The sequence below is a fragment of the Barbus barbus genome (genome assembly GCF_936440315.1).
Source record: "Barbus barbus genome assembly, chromosome: 33".
In the NCBI taxonomy this organism is placed as follows: Eukaryota; Metazoa; Chordata; class Actinopteri; order Cypriniformes; family Cyprinidae; genus Barbus; species Barbus barbus.
In genome coordinates, this window is record NC_136761.1 from 20254037 (window position 1) to 20276650 (window position 22614).

The following is a 22614-nucleotide window of genomic DNA, read 5'->3' on the forward strand; positions in this document are numbered from 1 at the left end:
TGAGGTCAGCTGAGCCATTTGGCTATTTATTGGCTGATTCACAAGCACAGATGTTGTTTATTTTTTTCTGCTTTATACACTTGTAATTTCTGGAATGCTTGTAATAGGAACATCAAACGTTCTTATGGCAGTGTTTATCAGTACAAATATCTCAGCATCATCGTAACAGTTGATCTGTAGGTTAAAAATAATGTTATATATTTTAAATACAATATATTGATACCCATATATTCCATGTCCACATGCAAGATAATTTATCTTTTTTGTGCATAAATTAAATATAGTAGCTGAAAATCAATGCCTTCATTCTTTCGATTCGAAAATCTTGTTTTTTTTTAGCAATACTGTGTTTATTCCCATAGTTTTGCTCTGCCTTCACATCAGTGGCAAATCTGCTCAGTTTTATGTCTGAGGTACAAATTATATGGACCAAGACGATATGAAGGAGGGAAAAGTTATCTGAATTGAAGCAGTTTAAACTTTACACAATCACAAATACACAGACCAGTAAATGACATTAAAGAAAAGGAAGGTGAATGGAAAAATCGCACGAGCATAAAGATCTACGCGCTTGGCTGCCGAGGGGATGACAGGTTTAGGAGGTGGCGGCTTCTTGTTGTTCTTGGCTTGTGATTTAGCATTACCAACTTCAATGGGTTTGCCGTAGCAGTCAAAGTTTGAGAGTTCAAAGTCCCGTGGCAGAGAGCCTATGATGCTGAAGTCGTTGGAGCGCAAATCTGACTTGGAGGTGCATACCTTTTTGCACCTTGTCTCTGTCACCTGAGAGGGATAAAGAGGGAGAGAGTGACGAAAAAGATGAATAAAGAGAAAACATGCCAGATCTCGGCATCTGGTGTGATTTTTACTGAAACATTAAAGGGATAGTTCACCCCAAAATGAAATGCTTTCATCACTTCCTCGTTCTCATGTTGTTCCAAACCAGTATGACTTACTTTCTTCAATGAAAAACGAAGAGTTTTCCTGAAGAATGTCCAAGCTGTTCTCTATCTTACAATGCAAGTAAATGGTGACCAACACAGCTGTCTCTGGTCCACTATCCCCAAAAACATAGTAATAATTTGTCTAATAAATCACTACCAATGGTACTTTGTTTTTGTTTTTTACCATTAAAAATAATTATACAAGTAAACTAAATTATAAATAGTTATAAATAATTAGTACATTTAGAAAATTGTTGCAAAAAATTAATATACAAATTTTCCCGATGAGCAAATTGAAAGAGTAACTGATTTTATTATTACATTAGTGTTTTTCAATGTGTGAATTAGGGTTAGTTGTGCTATTATTGCAAATATAAGTAGTATGTAATATGTAGCTTCATTGAAGAGAGAAAATCATACTTTTAGGTTTGGAACTATATGAACATGAGTTATTGATAACAGGATTTCATTTTTGACTTAACTATCCTTTTAATTTCACACTTAGATATTTTCATTTGTATAATTAGGAAATGAACAAATGATATCTGGCAGATGGAGCATTTATGCATTATGATACTCATTCAGGCATCAGACACGGACAACGCACCAAATCTTTTAGCATTCTCCTTTCTTAGATACTCTAGACTGTTCGGAGAGGGAGATTTTGAGGACAGGCAATTATTTTAGGCTCTTCCTGAAGCCCTAACAGGGCAGAGGCAGTGTAGCATGGCCCTCCCACACAGGAACAACAGGAGAAGAAGAAAAAAAGTAGTGTGAAGAAACACCTACCTTGCATCAAAATAGAACAGGACAAGACAAGCATTACAAACTGATGTGACATCGCACTGTCTGTTTCTCTCTCTCTCTCTGACTAACAGAGCAGAGGGATGTCTGGATAACTGATGTCTGATGGTCTAATGCCAACTTGTCTGTTGTATTAGTTCTGGATGTGTGGAAAGGGGCAGAAGCCATGCAGTGCTGGACCGCACTACTTCCCACTGGGCACGCAACACTTAAATCCTCAAACAGCTTGATCTCTTTTCTAGTGTGGGGACACATGCAAAGATTTAGGAAACTGTCTGTCAAATGCAGTATTGGAGCTTTCATATGCTTCTGATAAATGCTGTCTGTTCAAAAGCGTTGAGCATGTCTGAACAGCCGTGAGATGGCTAGAGAATCAGTGGCAGCAAGCAAGCCTTGGGATGCATCCAAACAGCTCTAATTCAGAGCAATGAATGTGGCTTTCTTGGAGGTGGGAGACTTTCAGGGGTTGTGCAAAGAGCATGTGGGTTAATTTGGGGTCAGATGTTCTTCTGGTAGCTGCTGAAGGTCCAGTCTTGGAGTAAATGTGTGACAGTGGTTGAAAACACACTGCATCCTTAAGCCTCCCTCTGGGACCAATTTAAAGCTTATAATAGACTTGAGTAGAACACATTATTCAGCCTATTTCTCCTGTCTGTCAGGCTATCCTTGCCTTCAAGCTCCTTTTCCAATTGTTCCTATAAAGCTGTCTGTTTTCTGAAGAACATGAAGAACTGTGATTATCCCACCTACATTTTTGCATGCAGACCTGACATTAGCAGTGCATGATTTTAGATTATATAACTACAGGGACAGCAATGCTGGTTAATAAAATAAAACAGAACTTGTGTCTCTACCGCATACTCTCACGGAATAACACTTAGAATGAATACATTAGCGAATTAAAATTTATAATAATAAATGACCAAATACATTAGATTTATAATCAATTATTATAAATTGAATTTAATTGTTTATTAATATGTTTAGATATGAATATACTGTATACACTACTGTATAAAAGTTGGTTAGATTTTTAAGCTTCTAATGCTTACCAAGGCTGCATTTATTTAATCAAAAATACTATAAAACAGTACTATTATTACAGGTTAAAATTACTGTTTTCTATTTGAATATATTTTAAAATGTAATTTATACATGTGATGGCAACGCTGAGTTTTCAGCAGCCGTTAGATAGATAGATAGATAGATAGATAGATAGATAGATAGATAGATAGATAGATAGATAGATAGATAGATAGATAGATAGATAGATAGATAGATAGATAGATAGATAGATAGATAGATAGATAGATAGATAGATAGATAGATAGATAGATAGTATCATATGGTAAAACTAGGGTACATTATGATTGTAAATTGTGTTGTCCAAAAATACAGTAACATATTGTACCATGTACAAAATCACTACCTATAGTGCTTTTTATTATTATTATGAATTGTGATAGAAATACAGTATAATAATTTCTGACCTGTAGTGTACTGACGTGTATAGGGGTGCTTTCCATGCCATTGATGGTGTTCTTAGCAGGGGTCTTTCCCTCTGCCTTCTCCTTGCTAGCAATCTTTGCTCTCTCCGCCTCCAACCGTTTAGGGCTGTTAAGCATCACCTGAACCACAGCGTATTCGACCAGAGAGGCGAAGCCAAAGAGCAGGCAGGCAATCAGCCAGATGTCAATCGCCTTTACATAGGAGACTTTGGGCAGTTCAGAGGCCAGAGACATGCACTCAGAAGAGAGCGAGAGCACTGACAGTATCCCTGCAGACAGAGAGAGGTCATAAGATCAAATGAGCTGAGGAGAGATGAGCTTACACATTTATCTGAAGTTGTTTCCGAAGATAATACCAAAGCAGACTGTAAAACAAAATATGAAGGCATCTGTAACAGTATTAGATCAGTGGACAACAAATTACATCCATATTATCACATAATGGGTTTTTATCTTGTTTTCTGTTACATTACTATTCAGAAGTTAAAGACTGGTAAGATTTTTTTAAGATATTTTTGAAAGAAGGATCTTATGCTCACCTACAGTATACACAAATACAGTAAAAACAGTAATATTGTAAAAAGCATGGTGCTTTATATATTTGTGGAAACTAGGCAACATTTTTTTAGGATTCTTTGATGAATACAAAGTTCAAAAGGACATTATTTATTTGAAATATAAATATTTTCTAAATTAAATAATTGTCTTTACCGTTACTTTTGATCAATTTAATGCACCCTTGCTGAGTAAAAAATTATGTATACTGACCCCAAACAGTAGTATATATACAGTAATAGTTAATTGTTTGTTTAGAGAAATGTCATTTAAAAGTGTAAACTATTTCAGTTATGATTATTATGAGTAAGCCTACATGGAATCACACAGAAGCACTTTCCTGTCCCTTACATATGTTTATTAAACATTTTGTTATTTATTCATAAATTAAAAATAATTTTACATCTTATAATATGCTCATATTTGAAATATTTTAACATTACTAAAATTTGTAAAATACGATTAAATATTTAAATTCATTCTGTTGATTTCCCCACAAAATCTTGTTTTGATCTAAATGAATGCAAACACGCATACAAACCAAACACTCACAAAATGCAATAAATGACTGACCTGAAATGACTATGGACAGTGGCATTTTGAGATGGCTCTTGATGTAATCACATTATACTGTGACAGTGACAACAATGTGGACAGAATGATGGTGGTACTGGAATCACAAATGGAATCGCAGAAAATGTAATTGTAACCAAATCACAGCAGAGGATTTGGAGACATTTTGTAATGTCCGCCCATGAAGCGCCACCCAGTGCACAAGGAATAAGCACGTTCCGTGAAAACAATGCATGAGTTTATCAGCAATATCAGGCTATAATTGGAAAACACAAGTCGTCGTCACATTACGCAGCATCTTGCATAATCTTCATCGCATCTCAGATAATCCTCTCTCACAGACCTCTGTGGTTCCCATAGAGAAATAATGCCTGTGGGCTGCAGCTGAGGCTGATGGAAATATCCTGGACATGCATTATATTTCCTTGGAGATGCCTTTAGGTAAGCATTTGATGAAAAGAAGCTAGAGTGCTGTAGGGGATAGAAACAATCACCCTAAACTTCCCGCAACGACGGCGTTGAAAAGATTAATTGGTGGATGTTACATTGATGAAAACGGGGAATGAAAAATGTAAAGGATGTGGTCGGTTATGGGGGTACAGGACTCCACAGAGACATGAGATGAGGTACTGATGCTTGTGGCGGGACTGATGATTGGAAAAAGTACCCAGAGGCACACGGGCAGCGCTGGCGTCAGGGTTGATCCAAAAAGAGAGCCAGGAGAGGACGACGATGAGCAGGGTGGGAGCGTATACACCCATCATGTAGAAGCCCACCTGCCGCCTCAGAGTAAAAATCACCTCCACACACGTGTAGTAACCTATCAGACAAAAGTTCAAATGGTTGCTTTAAACGGACATGTTTTTTTCCTGGAATCGCATCTAATGGCTACCTTCTCAACAAGGCCGGAGAGAGCTATGTACACATTAATGCCATTCATGGAAAGTGGAAAGCTTTTACCTGTCCCTGCGTAGTACTTGGTGCAGTTGCCATATTCAATATCCTCTTGTTTAATATCAAACTGAGGCAGAGCAATCTCATCCATCTGTACAGGGTCTCCAGACTGCCACATGAACTGCAGGTCATCTGTGGTGTAGCCAACTAGACACACATTAAGATAAAAAATGATGTTACAAATAACAAAAATAACAGTTAGACTCCAAGAAAACTATAAAAATAGGGCACAATGTACTGTGTCAATATGAAGGAATATTCTGTATTGATTTTTCAAATGTTTTACGCGTATTTTGAATAACAAATTGCATTGTGTCGTGATTTAGGGATAAAAGAAGAGTCCATAAACTTCCCAGTACCTTTTCTGTTTTTCTAGTTTTTTTCTTACAATGTGTACTAGCCTCATACTTCCGTGACTGACTTCTTTAAATTAAATTTTAGATTTTTAAACATTATATTTATAGTGATCAGGCTCACCAAGAGCACTTTCTAGCAAAATACATATTATATATAACATCAAATATCTTAATTTCTTAAGATATTACTCCTTTCTTAAAAATGTTCAGGTCTTGTGATTTTTTTTTTTTTACTGTATATATCCCTTCATATTTTCAAGTTCTTTATGAACCTAGGAACCTTTTATTATTTTCACATCAAATACTTATAAATGATTATATTCATATTCACGTACAGCTCTCAAGCTGCATTTTGCATCGCTGGGTGTCCATGGGGAAGAGAGTCAAGTCCAGTGGACAAGAGAGGGTAACAGACAACCTGAAAAAGGAAAACAATAAGCAAATTTGAGTACAGACAATGAATCATGCAGCAGCCTGGTGAGTTTGAATAAGAGTAGTAATTTTGAATGGGGCATTTTACATTGCTTTTCCCTAAAATACCTACTTGATCAGTTATATATGGTCATCTAAACATTACATCAAATTTGCACTTAAACATTTAATTTTAAATCCGTGGACATTAAGGGGTAAAATAGAAAAATAACAGATTCCACTTACTGCATTTAAAGATTCATGCAGAATATATTCAGCAAAATTGCAAAGATTTCTAGATTATTTTATCACTAGGTTGCATCACTTGAAAGTCAATTCAAATTTAACAGATTTCATAAATGCCAAAGGCATGAAAGGTCTTTCCTGACAGAGGGATAAATTCTTCATGCAGTTCCCTTTATTGTGCACAGCAAGCACACCAAGGCATTTTTATTTAAAACACCATTAACACATGAAAGCTTTTTGGTTTTCTGCCGTAATCTGACAAGCACGGTCTCAGATGCACCAAAGAGCTACTTTTTACACCAGCGAGGCCACACAGCACTCGAGTGCACGAACTGAAGCACTGTGCCAAGATATTTTTATAAAGGCCTGGGAGAGGTTAGAGAGATCTGCTTTTGTTTTAAATGTATCTTTATGGTGCATTATAGAAATTATCTGAGAGGAAGAAAGATAGAGAGAGACGATGTAAGATGGGGTTAGACGAGAAAAGACAGGGCACACAAAGATGCAAAATAAAGATTCCTTATGAAAATAAACATTGCGTCCATCATATTATCTTGCTCCAAACTATGTGTAGTCATGAAAAATGTGAATTATTATTATTAATTTATTTTACTTATTTGTCACTTTTAATGTCCAATATACTGGACGTTTTGACTTACGCACATACAATTTTAGTATCATTATATTTAATATTATATTTTGGATAGTATTATATTTTGAGTTTTTAAATTATTTTTCTATTTTCCATTTTCAATTGAATTTTGAAGTAAACTTTCAGCAATTAGTTTTTATAAATTTTTATTTCAGCAGTAGATTGTTATTTTGCTATATAAATGTAAACTATGTGAAAATGCTTTTTTGGGCCTTGGCATATATATGTATGTGCAGTATATATACACACACATATATATATATATATATATATATATATATATATATACTATATTTTATTTAATACTATTCAGTTAATACTTTTTTCCAAGTAAAAAAAATTGTATGGTTATTTTGTACTGGTATAGTGTCATTCTGGCATGCTGTTATTTCTGAAATCTTTTTGAAGCTGAATAAAGAAAAATTCAAATCTTTGCACAAATGGATGTAAGGTGTGTCAGTTTCATGAAGAAAAAGAGATAGGAAAGATATGAAAAGTAAAGTCTATGCATGTACAGTATTTGAGGAAGTTGAAGGTCGATGGACGAGTAAAGACAGAATTTGTTTCAGGGAGGTATAATATGAAATAAACACTCTTGTTTCTTTTTGAAAGACTCTCATTAAGACAGTAATCCTCTGCCACACACATACCCACAGACAGAGCAAGGCATCCTGGGACGATGCCAAAAGTGAAAAAGGGCTCACGGAAGACCACCCAGCTCATGCTGTGATCCGGGTGGAATGGAAAAACACCGTGGAAATACATTTGCCTCAGACATAACAGAGCAAAACGTGATGCTCTTAAACACACTTCCCATCCAGACTGAAATGGCTTTGTGCCAGTGTTTAGATTTTATCTTTACCCTAAACTGGATTGTGTCCAATGCCCGGCTGGCACAGTGACCACATTACAACTCACGTATGTACAAAGCATAACGGCTTGTGGAATTGTTTACTTTTATAAATAACTGTTTGTTTAAATCTATCGGTGTTGATAAACTTGCTAAATAAAAGATGCAGATTAGAATAATATTTCCACAGCACTGCATGGACAGAGCTACAGCAGTTATGTTCACTGGCTACTAGAAGTCTCTGAGAACTTCATTCACTCAGCAGGACCTGCAGATAAAGCAGTGGAAAGATAATGACAGAGATGTCCACCACTGCTAAAGGACTGAACTTTCACATGGGATCAAATACCAGGAGCTGCAATTTAAGTGTCAAATCTCCAATTCTCAGATCACTTTAAGTCCCCTGAGGTTTATTAAAAGCATTAAGAAGAGCTTGGAGGAGGACTAAGTCACTGCTGCCTGTCATTCAAACGTCTATTTTCTGTTATTTTGATTATATATACTTTATAAGACACTTGTTTTAGTTGCATCTATACTCAAATTAGTATGGAAGCCTGTTTCTATCTCAGACTAATTAGATAATTACACTACCATTCAAAAGTTTAGGGGCAGTTCGAAAAAAATAATACTTTTACATCCTCAGTAACAATGCATTAAATTGATCAAAGGGGACAGCAAAGACTTTTACATAGGTGAAAAAGAAATCTATTTTCAAAAAATGCTGTTCTTTTGAAATTTCTGTTCATCAATGAATCCTCAAAGTAAAACGTATCAGAGTTTTCACAAAAATATTAAGCAGTTTAAGCACACTGAAGATGAGTAATGTCTGCTGAAACTTTGGCTTTGACAACACAGGAATAAATGACATGTAAAAATATACTTTATTTTATTTTATGCAGTCTTAGTGAACATAAGAAATTTCTTACATAAACATTAAAAAAAATCCTATGGACCCCAAATTTCTGAGCAGTAGTTTAACTCACATGTTTAACATTATTTCTTGTAATTGCAACTTTAAATCTTGTAAGTGCGACTTACAAAGTGACTTTTTATCTTGCAGCGTTAAACTTCGTCTCACAATTTAATATTGCATTGCTCGGTAACAGGCTTCCCTAAATTTGTGAACATGCTGAACCATTCATTTTAACACCTTCAGGTGTTAAACACCTTCCTGCACAGTCATTTGTTCCACTTTAAAAGGCCTTGACACCTGATAAACTCTTGTGTTTGCTTTGATTGCTGCGGTAAATAATGTCAGTAGGTGTTACCAGCACTCAGACCTCATTTGTCACCATCCGCAAAGACAGAGGTTGGATATTTTACAGGAAGAGAGCATTAAAGTTCACCTCATGCTGATGAGGACATCTCCGTTCCTGAAGATAAAGAGCAGGATGTTCTCCTGAGTGACATCATGAAAGTTAGCACTCTTTTCGTTGGCAAAGAAAAGGTCGGGTTTCCACAGGCATTTGAACATCTTCGGGTCAACGGTGAGCGAGTCCGACCTGAAGTCCTGAGGAAGCCGGAGTCTGGGATCGTTCCAGCGCTGTCTCAAGAAGATGTTGACACGATAGTCCTAGGAAATACGAGACAAACTATCCATTAAAGATTTCACAAATTCAATCAAGCCTGAAAAACCTGGTATTTTGCGACCATACACTGGCTTCTGGGTGGGTGGGTGGGTGGGTGGGTGGGTGGATGGATGGTAGTTAGCAGGGCTGACACCTGTCTTTGTGTTACGTGACAGGCACTGTGAGAAGCCTTGATTTGGACACAAAAACAGCACATTAGTCCTTAGGGTGACAGAGGAGCCCAGGTGTCTTAGGCATCGCCATGGCAACCAGCATTTCTCACGACCTCTGAGTGATGTTTTTAAAAAAACGTCTGTCTCTGAAGTATCCAGGCTCCAATAACGGCTGGTATTGAAGGCGCACAGCTGCAGCGCTTGGAGCTGCTCCTATTTACATTTCCAACTATCGCAAACATCAGAGGCGTGCGACGGGTGCTGCAATGAGGGCGCACGCTATATGTGAGCACCTACACTAGGGAAAACACAGGGTTCATTAAGTCAGATTGGCCCCATCTTCCCTGCCAGCTTGCGTGAGCAAAAAGCTTTGAAGTGGCATTTTCTAGTGGAGCTTGTTTTGCTAGCGCTGATACTGTGAAGACAGATGACATGCCAAATAAAATGGCCATACTCCAGCTGCACTAGGTCAAGTGAATTTGGTTCCTAAATGTTATTGGGTGTGTTGTCCCTGCTTGTATGATTCACATCTTGGTATGTCCTGTTTTTCATTCGGGGCTCCGACCAGGAACATTCGGGATGTATTACACACACCATGGATGGCACTGTGTCATCCCAGCCAACAGGGAAAATTCTCAGAACATTCTGGTAAGGTTCTCTCAAAGTTATGAACAAACATTCTTCTAGTAACGTTAATAGAATGTTTGTTCAAAGTTATCTGGTCTTTGATAATATTCTCAAAATGTTAGCACAAAAACATTATTTATACATCATTAATGGAACTTTTTTTTTTCTGAAATGTTTTAGTTGCTATTTTTTAAAGGTGACATATCATGAAAATCTGACTTTTCCGGGTTTAAGTGCTATAATCGGGTCCCCGGTGCATCTACCAACCAACAAAATGTGAAAAAGAACAACCCACTATTTTTTTGGTAAGACTTTCTCTGTAAGCTTGTGGAAAAAAAAAACGAGCCGCTTAGATTTCGATCTCCCCGTGACGTAGAAAGGGGATCTTATTATAGTATTACTGCCCCTTAATCTGCAAGTTTCCACCCACGGCACTGCCATTGCGTTTTTGAAAGCAACAAGGCGTACCAGTTCTAACGCCCTAGTGAAAGTACGAGCAAAGCATGCGAACTGTTCTGTCTTTGGATGCACTGACGAGCACAGTACACTATTTAGAGTCAGTGGGGACAAGAAAGCAGTGGATTTATTACAGAGGGGTGTGAGACGTTTCTTGCCTTTTGGACGATTTAGCGAATCACAACACATTGGCCCAGCTAACCAACCTGAGCCTTGAGGGAGGGGTTTCATAAAAGCAGGAAATAATCAGAGCATTCATTGGAGAAGGGACAGTGCGGTGTAGAATAAAGGTAAATTATGTGAAAAATTATGTTCTTTTAAACGAAACATTAACACATGTTAGACTGCACCCCATAAACACAATCAAGAATAGAAAATAAAAGTCAACCACCCCTTTAAAAATATGACAATACCAGCATTTCTCACATGCATTTCCCCGTGAACAGCCCGGTCTCATGAAAATGCGTATAAATTGCACGCCAAAATAAAAATGAAAACTCGTGGTATTGATATGAAAAAATGGACTTTAGTGTATATATGACGCGCGCGTGCTTGGCGTGCATATGATACGCAGTGTTCGCATACATATGATATGCATCTACCCCACAACCCTAACCCTACACATCGCGTAGCATATAAACGCCAAAGTCCTTCTTTGCGTATTAATACCACGAATTTTCGTTTTTATTTGGCGTACTATTTATACGCACATTCATGAGATCGGGTAGCATGAACACAATGGCTAATCAGAGGTGTTTAAGAATCCGCTCAACAGTGCTCAAAATGCTTGCGGGACATGCTGGTATCATCACATTTTTTTAATTTTTAACTTTTGACAACACAAGTATATTACGCTGCTGCCATACAGATCTAATATAAACATGCTATTTCATTCCCAGCTGTTTACCTTCACAGATATAACCGACTGTTTTAGTAACTCGTGTTTTGAACATAAACTAGTGCGTATTTGACCGTTTAAATGCAATAAGACATGAAAGAGAGTTTAGTACTCACATGCCTTGTGACAGTATGCATGCTTCGGATGTCTGCATTTAGAAAACCGTATTGCAGAAGAATAAACTAATATGGTTTAAAACGCATGATTTCTGTGCTTTTTATCATTCTTTAGCTAAAAAAAAGTTCCTGTGTGGCATTATCATTATAGTTGTTGTGTGGACTCTTCTGTTCTTTTAAATTTAGAAAAATTATTAAATTGTAATTATCATTTTATAGTTATTGGGCCTTTACTGTTCACATAACCATAAGAAAAAGTTTTTAAAAAATGGATGTTTTGAACATTCAGAGAACTTTCAAAAATAACATCGTCATAACTTAATGAAAAGGTTAGCGAAATGTTTACAAGTGTTGTTTTGTTGGACTTTCCTGTCTAAATGATAATAAAGTGCTGGCTGTATAAGCTGTGGTAGGCAAAGTGGCCTACTTATTACTAGTCATGTCTCTGGAGAGGTTATGAATAGCCTTTTTGTATTTCTGTTGTATACCACCTGTTCATTTTAAGGTTAACCACAGCAGAATGATGCAACAACAAAATGGGACCTCATTTCCAGTGCTATAAAAGCCTGGTGTCACGCAACACTCCTGTAGAAGTAAATGCAAAACTATATTCAACCTATGACACCATGCAGTGCTGGGCAGAAAACATGGACCTCTGATGTGTTTCCAGGGGAAATATTTTCAGTGGAGGTGATCTGAGACACTCTGGCATTATGGGTTGTTTATGGGTGTCACTGCTCATAAGGAGCCAGACGTAAGATTGTGGGGTCTGGAGCTGATTTTTTTTTTTTCCCTGGTGGAGTGTTAAGTAAACACGCTAAGTCTAAAATAAAGCACACAGTCATGAATCCAATCGTTTGTCTGGTAGGAGTTGTCTGACAATCTGACATTTTAAAACTTTATTTTCTTTTTTTTTCTTGACTGATCTGTTCTGTTATTTGTTGATCTAATCATTGATTTCAATATCAATTACATTTTAAGATTCAGAAAGTAAGAAAAGAAAACAATTGAATAATCTTGAAGAAAATGCGAGACTCAGTGATCAAACATTCTGGCAAATGTCACTTAACAGATTTGTGTTCAGCTTGTTTTGATAAACATCTATATTCAGGGAACTTTTTTTGTTGTACTTGTTGAAATTACAAAGAAATTGATTGACAGGAAATTATTTATATGAAAAAGTAAATATGGAAAATGTTAATTATATACACTACCATTCAAAAGATTTGGGGATAGGGTTTTTTGTACTTTTATTTAGCAAGGATGCATTAAATAAATTAAAAGTGACAGTAAATGTCTTAATTTCTATTTAAAAAATAAAATTCCTTTTCATTTTCTGTTTATCAAATAATCCTGGACAAAATGCATCACAGTTAAACAGTTAAAAAACACCAAAAAATAAATAAATAAAAGCATATTAAAATTATTTCCAAAGGATCAGGTGACACTGAAGACTGCTGAAAATTTATCACAGGAATAAATTATATTTTAAATATGTAAAAATAGAAAAAGGTGACTGTAAATTGTAATATTTTTTACCAAATTGCATTAAATAAATAAATAAAGCCTTGGTGAGCATTAGAGATTCAAAAACATATGTACCAACTTCAAAGACTTGAACAGTAGTGTTTATATATTTATGATTATTATTTATATGGTTATTTATTGCTATATTTTTGTGTTCACTATTTATGTGTATGGAAAGACAAAAGTGATGTGCAGTACCATAGTAGTCTCTTGGATGGACCCAAAGCTGTTGATAAAAATGTTAACACGATCTTCAACAGGAATACCTAAAAACAAAACACAAACAAACTGTACATCTCAGCATATCAATCACATCCATCAAACAAGACGCACCAAAAATCATTCTAGCAATTTGCGCAGCATACTTTCTCACGGACTATTACGGGTAACATTAACTATTTGGTTTATACCATGAAACCATATGTTACCATATTATACCATATGTTTTCACTTTATGTATACAACATGGAAAGCATGGCATTATAGGGAAATGCTTCAACTACTCCACTGCTATTCCTATTCCCAAGATTATAAAGTTGACTTTAATGACTGCCAGGAGCTTTCATCTTGCCCAGATATGAAGAGCAGCTGGCTGGCCATAGGGAGTAATAACACTGAATCATACAGTGAGCTCTTAACACTCAGACCACATCAAGGCCCACGTTTACACCGAATGCCAGCGAGCAGGGAGGCGACAGAGGTTCTCACTCTTTACAACCTGCTTCATTATATCAGGAAAGGCTGCCAACAGTAGCATAACCTAGAATTACGTATCTGCCACAATGTATATACATACATTAAAACATGCTTTGTAATGTTTAATAATTGGACATAAATATATTCATTGACAGGTGGGCACGCAAAAGACGATGTAATAATATCAAGTGAATAAATAGCAGTAAACAGTACCAGCAGAAGTATATATTTATACAAGGAAGGGAAAGCTTGAAAAACTCTTGTTGCTATTGCTGAGGTAATCTGAGGAAAGTGGTAAGGCATTGGAAAGGCAATTTGAGTGGCTGCTAGGAGGTCTCTATTTGGCTTCTAGGATGTTGCTAGATAGATGAGACAAAAATAATGAATCTTGTTCATAATTACATACTGTATATCATGCTGCTAGTACTGACCTTTGAAGTTGGGTCGGATTCTTGGGTCATAGCTGACCAAAAGCCTGTTGAGGATGTTGCTGGTAGAGTTTGCTGGAACCCGTGCCAGATCCTCTGATGACAGCTGCCTGAAGGGAGCAAAGGCATGGGACATTAGGGTGCAACCATTAACAACAACAAAACTATGTGAAATCATGCTCATGTTTAAAGTTTCAGTCATCTGTTTATTAAAATGTCTTTCATTTTTCATTATACTATTGCAAAGGGCAGCATTTCCAGTCAAATATTATGATGATGTGAGTTACTTCATGTGTGAAATGTGAAGTACACACAACATTAGAACAGATTAAGGAAGGAAAGGACGTGACGTGTGGTGTCCCATACTCTGAGTTTTTGCTCTGCATTTAACCCATACAAGTGCATACATACAGCAGTGAGTAGTGAACAAACACACACACACCGTGAACACACACCCGGAGCATTGGGCAGCCATGCCATGTTGCGGCGCCCGGGCAGCAGTTGGGGGTTCGATGCCTTGCTCAAGGGTCTCACCTCAGTCGTGGTATTGATGGTGGAGAGAGCGCTGGACATTCACTCCCCCCACCTACAATCCCTGCCGGACCTGACACTTGAACCGCGACCTTCGGGTTACAAGTCTGACTCTCTATCCATAAGGCCACGACTGCCCCGATTAAATGGATAGTTCACCCAAAAATGAAAATTCGATGGCCTTACTACTTTTCTGGAACATAAAACGTTTCAGTTGCGTTGATGTCTATACAGGATCAGAAAGCTCTCAGATTTCGGATTTCAAAAATATCTTAATTTGTTTTCCGAAGATGAATGAAGGTCTTATAGGTTTGGATGACATGATGGTGAGTAATTAATGACAGTATTTTCATTTTTGGGTGAGCTATCCCTTTAACAGTTAGTTAACTGTTAATCTATAGTTCCCATAGTCAACGTGATATGTGTATAGTGCAATAGCAGTATTTTATGAAAAATGAGCCATACATTGTTGCATACAAATGTACTTACGAAGGACAGTAAACCTGTTTTCCTTTCTTCTTTCCCTTCTTAGCAGATTTTTCTTTGGTGAATCCTCCTTCCATCCAGAGACAGATGATAAGCAACAAGAAAATCACCTTTAGAGCCTTCATATTACAGCAGTTCAACTTAGCCTGGAAGAGAAACAACACACACTGTAAGAGCAGGTATATGTGTATTATATTGACATTATTTCTTTAATGGTTATTAGGTCATTTAGTGCTGTTTTTTAATAGTGTCATTTAATCCCCTTTATTGCATTCCAAATAAAAAAAAACAACAACAACAATAACAAAAAACAAAGCAATGTCAATATTTTAACATCTACTATTTTGAGAAAAAAAAAACCTTTGTTCAAAGCCTTACATAAACATAACCCTGCAATTCCCAGCAAAATTAATGGATAACAATGTCCTCTATCAGAGGACATACTGTTAGGGCAAGACTGCACTGGGCTGTCTTGGAGACTGATGGTTCGTTGGCTCAGGAAATGTGGTTCTGTTGTATCCGTGACCACTTTAAAAATGGTTATGGGTGTCTATCACTGTGGGTGGTCTGGCAGTGTGCTTCTACAGTATAAAAGCACATTGTGGACAAATTATTGAAATTTTTGAAATATATATATATCATGAGTGTTCTTGGTATCCTTGCATGTGCATTATAAGAATAAGAAGGATTAATTACTTTAAAATGTACTATAGGAAATAACTTAGTTATGTTAAAAGTAAGACCTACATGACAGCAGTCTGAGCTATGCCAATCATCTGCCTATGTGACTCATGTACAGTCTTCTGTACAACACAACCATCCATGAGTGTCCCAAATGTAGGGGAGAGGAAACAATTGGAAAGATCAGCATGAGGAATTCCCCCCTGAGGAACACTGCCAGAAAACTCCCCTGTCTAGACTCTGGAGGCCTGATTCTGCGCCAGTGCATTGATCATCATCTTAAATGAAACAGGCCAGCGTTCATGCACACTCCTCCAATCTCTCACTCATTCCATCATTATTATTATCACCAGATGCTTGTGTTTCTTTTTCCGATCCCTCCATATCTCTCAATCTCTTTCTCTCTCTCATTCCCTGATTCAGCAGTCATGGCAATTTGAGTTTAATGTTCTTACTAGGAAAGACACTCACAAACACTGACTGCAGGTCTACATATGAAGTATAGAAATTCAAGAAATGGATTATAATGTTTTACTACGGAAGATAATTTAAGGGAAGGAGAGACATGGTTTTGCTTTAATTTCACAACAGACTAAATCTAAGTAAACTTGACCCTTATTCAATTGAAACACTTCTTTTTTTGGCCGCCTGCCCTTAGTAAGTCTGACTGCTTCATTCACAGCTAAAAAAACCTCACTCTGTTCCACATACACAGGTGATGTTCATTTTTCATGATTTCTGACCTATAACAAAGATCTGTACAGTAACGTAAGGAAAAGCAGATAAGCGTCCAGAAAGTATTAGAGGTAACTAAGGTGAAACAATATATTTAATTATGTTCATTATATTAATTATGCCTACTGTAGCTCACACAATATGCTACGGCAATAAGAAGAGGTTTAAACAATCTGCTGATCATACAATATTATGAAGGCTCCATATAGCGGCTGTACATCTCCATATGGATAAATATAAAAATGTAGAAAAATATAAATGTTTGTGCTGATTTAATAAATTCTAATAAATTTCAAACCTAATAAAATAATAATATTATATATATATATATTACAAAAAAATACAATCGCCAACTAAAACAAATATTTCACACATTTATTACACACAATTATGTTATGGTGATCATTTTGATTCAGTAATAAAATAGTATCATAGTTAGGCCCAAATTACATAATTTTAGCCTGACAGATGACTGATCATGTTTATATTTTATGTTTATGTAAATGCGTAAAGGTAGCCTATAGCAACGACCTGTGGATGCATTTGAGCATCAAGTGGAAGAAGTTGCATTCAGGCATGATAGAACATAAAGCAGGTTACGGTAGCAGATGGGGGAGAGGGAAAACATAACAACAGCATCCTCCATGACGACGAGGGGGTTGGGATGACGATGATGAGGAGAAATACAACACAGAATGACAGCATTTACGCGCGTCGCACCTCCCCCCATTCATCATACACATTTAAAAACGCTCGATCGTTCTTTTATTTAAATATTACCCGCGGTTTCACTCACCATTTCAATAAGCTAAGTGGTTGTTGTTCCACAGATCCGATCCAGTAGCGCTGTCAGTGCAATCGGTCGTTAATGCTTCATGACCAGTCGCCGTATATATCGCATTCTGCTCGTCGTTCCTTCAGTCAGCGCCAATCAGCGCGAAATTTCATTACGACGGCGATTCCCGTCTGTTTTTCTTATCTTTTTCAACTTTAATAATCTGAGCATAATCTATATTCCCGCTGTCCTATTGCATTGGTAAAGGGTTGCCAAGATGGAGCCTTGTGTGTACCTGTCATGCAACATGCGCAGTAGAACGCTGTACAAGGACAGAATTAATCACACAGCTTCCACAGCAGCACTGGAATATAAGGCCATCACACTTGCTCTGCCGTTTCAGCACTAGTGTGTTGCTGAAAATGATCATCACACGCAGTATTCTCTGTTGTGTCCATATGATGCTTGAAATTGTGCTTCTGTAACAGAAAGAAGAAAAAGAGAGAGATATAGAGAACTCATACAGGAATGAATGTACACAAGGATGTATGCAACAGCAACAACAAAAGAATACAAGAAAGAAGAATGCATGCAAGGACAGTTGCAATAAGGAATAGATGCAACAGAGAGAGAGTGAAAACAAGGAATCTGTACATGAAAAAATAATGCATGAATGAAAGTTTTACTTAAAAAAATAAATAAAACCTGTGTATTTTTGTGCATGTGTAAATAATTAAACGCTTAACCCTCATGTTAGGTTTTGGCCATTTTGACCTAGAAAATGATAGTTAATGTTTTTGTGCTCACACAGGGTATTATAATTGTTTGCACTTTTTGAGGAATTGTTTGAGGATTTTTTGACAATTTTATTATTCACAGACAATGCTTTTTTCCCATTAAAAAACTGAGGTGTATAAGCTCAGATCCAAGATTCATATGACCAGTCACTTAAGAAATACAAAAACCTGTGCTAACTGAAAGAAAACAGTTGACAAATAGATTGAATCCAAGATTTGGTGATAATATCTATTTACAAGCAATTTTTAAAAGGCCAGTCAATTTCAACTGAGATCAGATTAGGGAAATGATTTTCAGCATAGCACAAGGGTTAATGTTATTTTTTTTATAATTTTTTAAAAGTCCCTCTATACTTGTTCCTAGCTGAATGAATGGTGCCATTTTAAGCTTAAACAACAAGCAAAGTAAAACACAAGTGTGCCAGCCAACAGACACAAGGTGTGAATGTCTGTATTTTTAAGAACATCGGGACAGTTGTTAGTGGAATGTTGCCATCAGGTATAGTTTCAAACCGAGACCAAATACATTTTTGTTCTCTCTGAGCGACATCAAGCACTCTATTACTTCCTCGAAAGACAACACAAACATTAAGACGTGAACCAAAAGCAAAGCTCAGACACATTTCTCTCCCATGCAGATATTCTCCAAGGGTCCTGGGTGAATGGTGTTTGGATTAAGTGAGAATGAAAACACAGACATTCACAAATTTCCACAGGGCACTCTAGCGTTCAGCAGAGGTCCAACGACCTCAAGCATTGTTCGTATGAATTATACGCAATACTATACCTCCTTCATCAGCTTTGTCAGGACAATAGACGCCTTAGTCTCTGTTTTTCATTGTAGCAGAGCAGAACGTATTAATAATGCTTGCACATAAACTAAATTACTGATTAATACCGGTTGAATTAAAACCCCGACAATAAATGACCAGGAACAAAGGGAGGCTTGTTTTCAGAAAGCGTTCAATGTTTGGCCAAAAGCCACGTAGCTGATGGACAATGTAGCACCGGTCCAAAAATATGTCAGTATGTTCTAGCAAATCGAATGTGGTATTATATCTGGCATGCAGACTCCACTTTGCTATCAGTCTCCACACACCCCTGTGCTGACACATTCCTCATTAAAAATGAAAATAAAAGCAGTCATAGGGTGAAGGTACCACTTTACTTTCTCAAAGACACTTCTTTTTGCCATATGTGTAGCTCTCAAGAAGAAATTGGCAAGCATTCCAGAGGTCTGAAGGAATAAGATCCTAATGGAGAATAACTGCTGGGACTCTGAATTAGTCGTCATATATAGTCACTATATGATAAATGACATGTAAGAAAGGGACTGTCACAAGATATGTATGGAGAAGTCTAAATTATGGATTTAAAGAAGTTAGTCTCTAGACATAAACATGATAGGAAGTTTATTAATAAATCTGTATATTGCAAACTTATATTCTCACATTTGCCTGACAATGTCTATTTCAGTGATTCACACTGTTTCTCTTGCCAAAAAGCTGTGCAAGGAACATGACTCATCCTATAGACTCTCACTCATTCGCTTTACAGCATTTTTATCTGATAAAATCTATCAAGTTCATCTGTCTTGTGAAGTACAGAGTGCAGTAATTCCTTAGGTCGTAATTGCAGCTTAGCAAGAAATTGTTTTAACTTTTCCTTTCCCTTTTTATGTCTCTTGGAACAGACCCAAATGAATCAAAGTGAGCAGGTCAATAGCCTTTTTCTCACATTGGAACAGGACCAAATCACAGACTAGAAGCAATTTACAAGGAGAGAATTTACTTACCTGACAAATTACATGGAACTTTAACCGCAACAACTGTTCAGTACAGTACAAACAGAGATCAGATGTTAAACACAAAAGGATTTTTAAAATCCATATGGTTTTACTACAACAACCATATCTTTATACTGTATGCTACTTAATATCATTACTACAAGCCAAAATACCTTAAATGTGACAAATGTCATTGTGACTTTTCCAGTTAATGTTAATGTTAGCCAAAACTAAAACTATTACACATTTTAAATGTTAAAATAAAATAAAAAAATATATAATTTTTTTTTTAAAAAAAACCCAGAAATATTGCCTTCGTAACTAACTTAAATTAAATTAAAGTTTAAACTGAAGTGCTAAAATTAATAAAACTAAAACTCAAAAATACAAATAAATTGAAGTTAAATAGAAAATAAAAAAAAAATTGTGAAAACGGCAAAAGCAAATAACAAAATTATTAAAAGTTAAAGTATCAAAACTATTTCTAAACCAAATTTATTAAACTATTAAAACAAATCTATATATATAAATAAAAGCATAATATAAAAAAATACTATAATAGTGACTGTAAATCATCAGCACGTCATTGTAATGTCCCTCACCGGTGATGCATTTCCTGTTCTAGACAATTTAACGTGTCATACCCTGCATGATGGATACTGCACTGGATAGAAAATGACACAACGTTTGTTTAGTTTAGTTTCCTCTATGACCTCATTGCAAACAAACAAAGATTATGTTCTCACTAATGCTACATCCGGATGCTAACCCAGTGTTTGCTGTCCAGACAGGCAGTGAACACAGTGACCTTTTCCTCCAGTCCTCAAATAGCCTTGTTTGTAATTTCACTGTTTATCTAGATTCAATATCAAAGTGACTCACAGGACCACCATGAAAGCATAAGACACTATAGTGTCTCGAACAAGGCAAAATAGCAATCTACTGAAACCCCTCCCCCATATACAGAGAGACGGGGAGATTCTTTCTGGCAGAGGTGCTGACATCTGCTGTAGGTTTTGGGTTGGAATATGATACTCTCCCATAGTCTGCACATGACCTCCAGTCTGGCTGCACCACATACTACACCTTTCCACTTTATGCTACTGAGGTATCCATAAGCAATATTATCTGCATACCTAGAGGCGAATACTTCTTCAAACCAAAAAATAGCCAAAATAAAGCATTAGATATGTTTTGTCTTTACAGTACCATGTTTTCTTTAAAAACCTATTCATTTTCTTACTGTCAAAACAATCATTTGTCAAAAAAGACCATAATATACCTTCCGCATTTATCATATATATGTACTGTACATATACTGTATATATAAGGACTTCACCTCTACAATTCATTTTTCTGTCCATGTTGCACATAGTGCAACAATAAAACAACAAACTTCAAAATCTGATCATGTCATCTAGATTGAGATCTTCAGCTTCCACATGCTTCTGGTCTCAGATTTGTTCCCCCTTCTGTAGTGGTCTGGGGCTGAAAGTGAATTGCTTTGCCATTGCATCATTTGTCTGGGAGAATCACTTCAATGTGTGCCCTTCTCTGATTGTTTAGTCTGCCATAGAAATCTACACCTAACAGGCACATAAGGAACACGTTGACAACTGGGAGATGAGATTAACCACATGAAAAGACCTTCATGGGTTGATGCTTTGAGCAAGGAGAAGGAAATAACTTACACAGGGGGAGTAAGTGCACTGTCTGCAGCTTTGATATGACAAATTAAAAGGTCTTTAGCGGTTCCTTTAAGATGCTTTAGGCATTGTTCTGACTTCACAATGATGAAATGTCAAACAAAATGATGAAAAGATTTAGACATAAGAACCGACACAGGCCACAACTTGTGATAATAATAGTGTTAGGCCTTGTTCCAAATGGTCACACCCGTTCAGGAAGCTCTTCCATAAACATGCAAAGCAGTCATGAACTAATGATTAATGCATCTTCAAGACCATTTGCAGAGGCAGAGTTAAATCAGCCAACTTACAATAATGACAAAAATGGCGAGCTGACCATGTTAGCTAAAACGTCAAGTCCCTAAAAATTATAGTTTCTGTGAATTCTCACATTTATCCTTACCATTAAGCAAGAAACAATTTTTATTTTTACACTTTTAAAGGAGATTCCAAATTATTAGTATTATTTTATATAATATTATAGCTGTAACAATAACGAACTATGGTACTCAGCAGAAACTATTGTTATTAAAGTACATTTTCAGAAGAATATATAAGCATTAAGTGCAAATTTCTTTAGATCTGCAATGCAAATCTCTCGAGTTTTGTGCTTTTTCTTTTCTTTTTTTCCCCATCTCCAGCACCGGTGGTCTCCCACTCCCAGGTATTCAAACATAGATGCTACCAATGAGCATATTATCCATACCAAACAGTATGTGAGATTAGACCCAAAGCAAAGCATGTTGAAAAGTGCATGCCAAAAATTCCCTAGTAGCTATCTACTATTTGCAGTAGA

General features: G+C 36.5%; 1 protein-coding gene across 1 annotated transcript; it reads right to left on the reverse strand.

The window, feature by feature from the left end:
• Window positions 1–17849, reverse strand: LOC306853044 (glycine receptor subunit beta-like). Its single transcript, XM_079390206.1, has 10 exons — window positions 17569–17849; window positions 15360–15502; window positions 14343–14449; window positions 13414–13481; window positions 9197–9423; window positions 6027–6109; window positions 5342–5482; window positions 5049–5201; window positions 3236–3522; window positions 1–780 (listed from the first exon to the last, which is right to left on the reverse strand). The coding sequence occupies exons 1-10, from the start codon at window positions 17569–17571 to the stop codon at window positions 490–492; spliced, it is 1503 nt and encodes a 500-aa protein (XP_079246332.1). The 5' UTR covers window positions 17572–17849; the 3' UTR covers window positions 1–489.
• Window positions 17850–22614: the final 4765 nt, after the last annotated feature.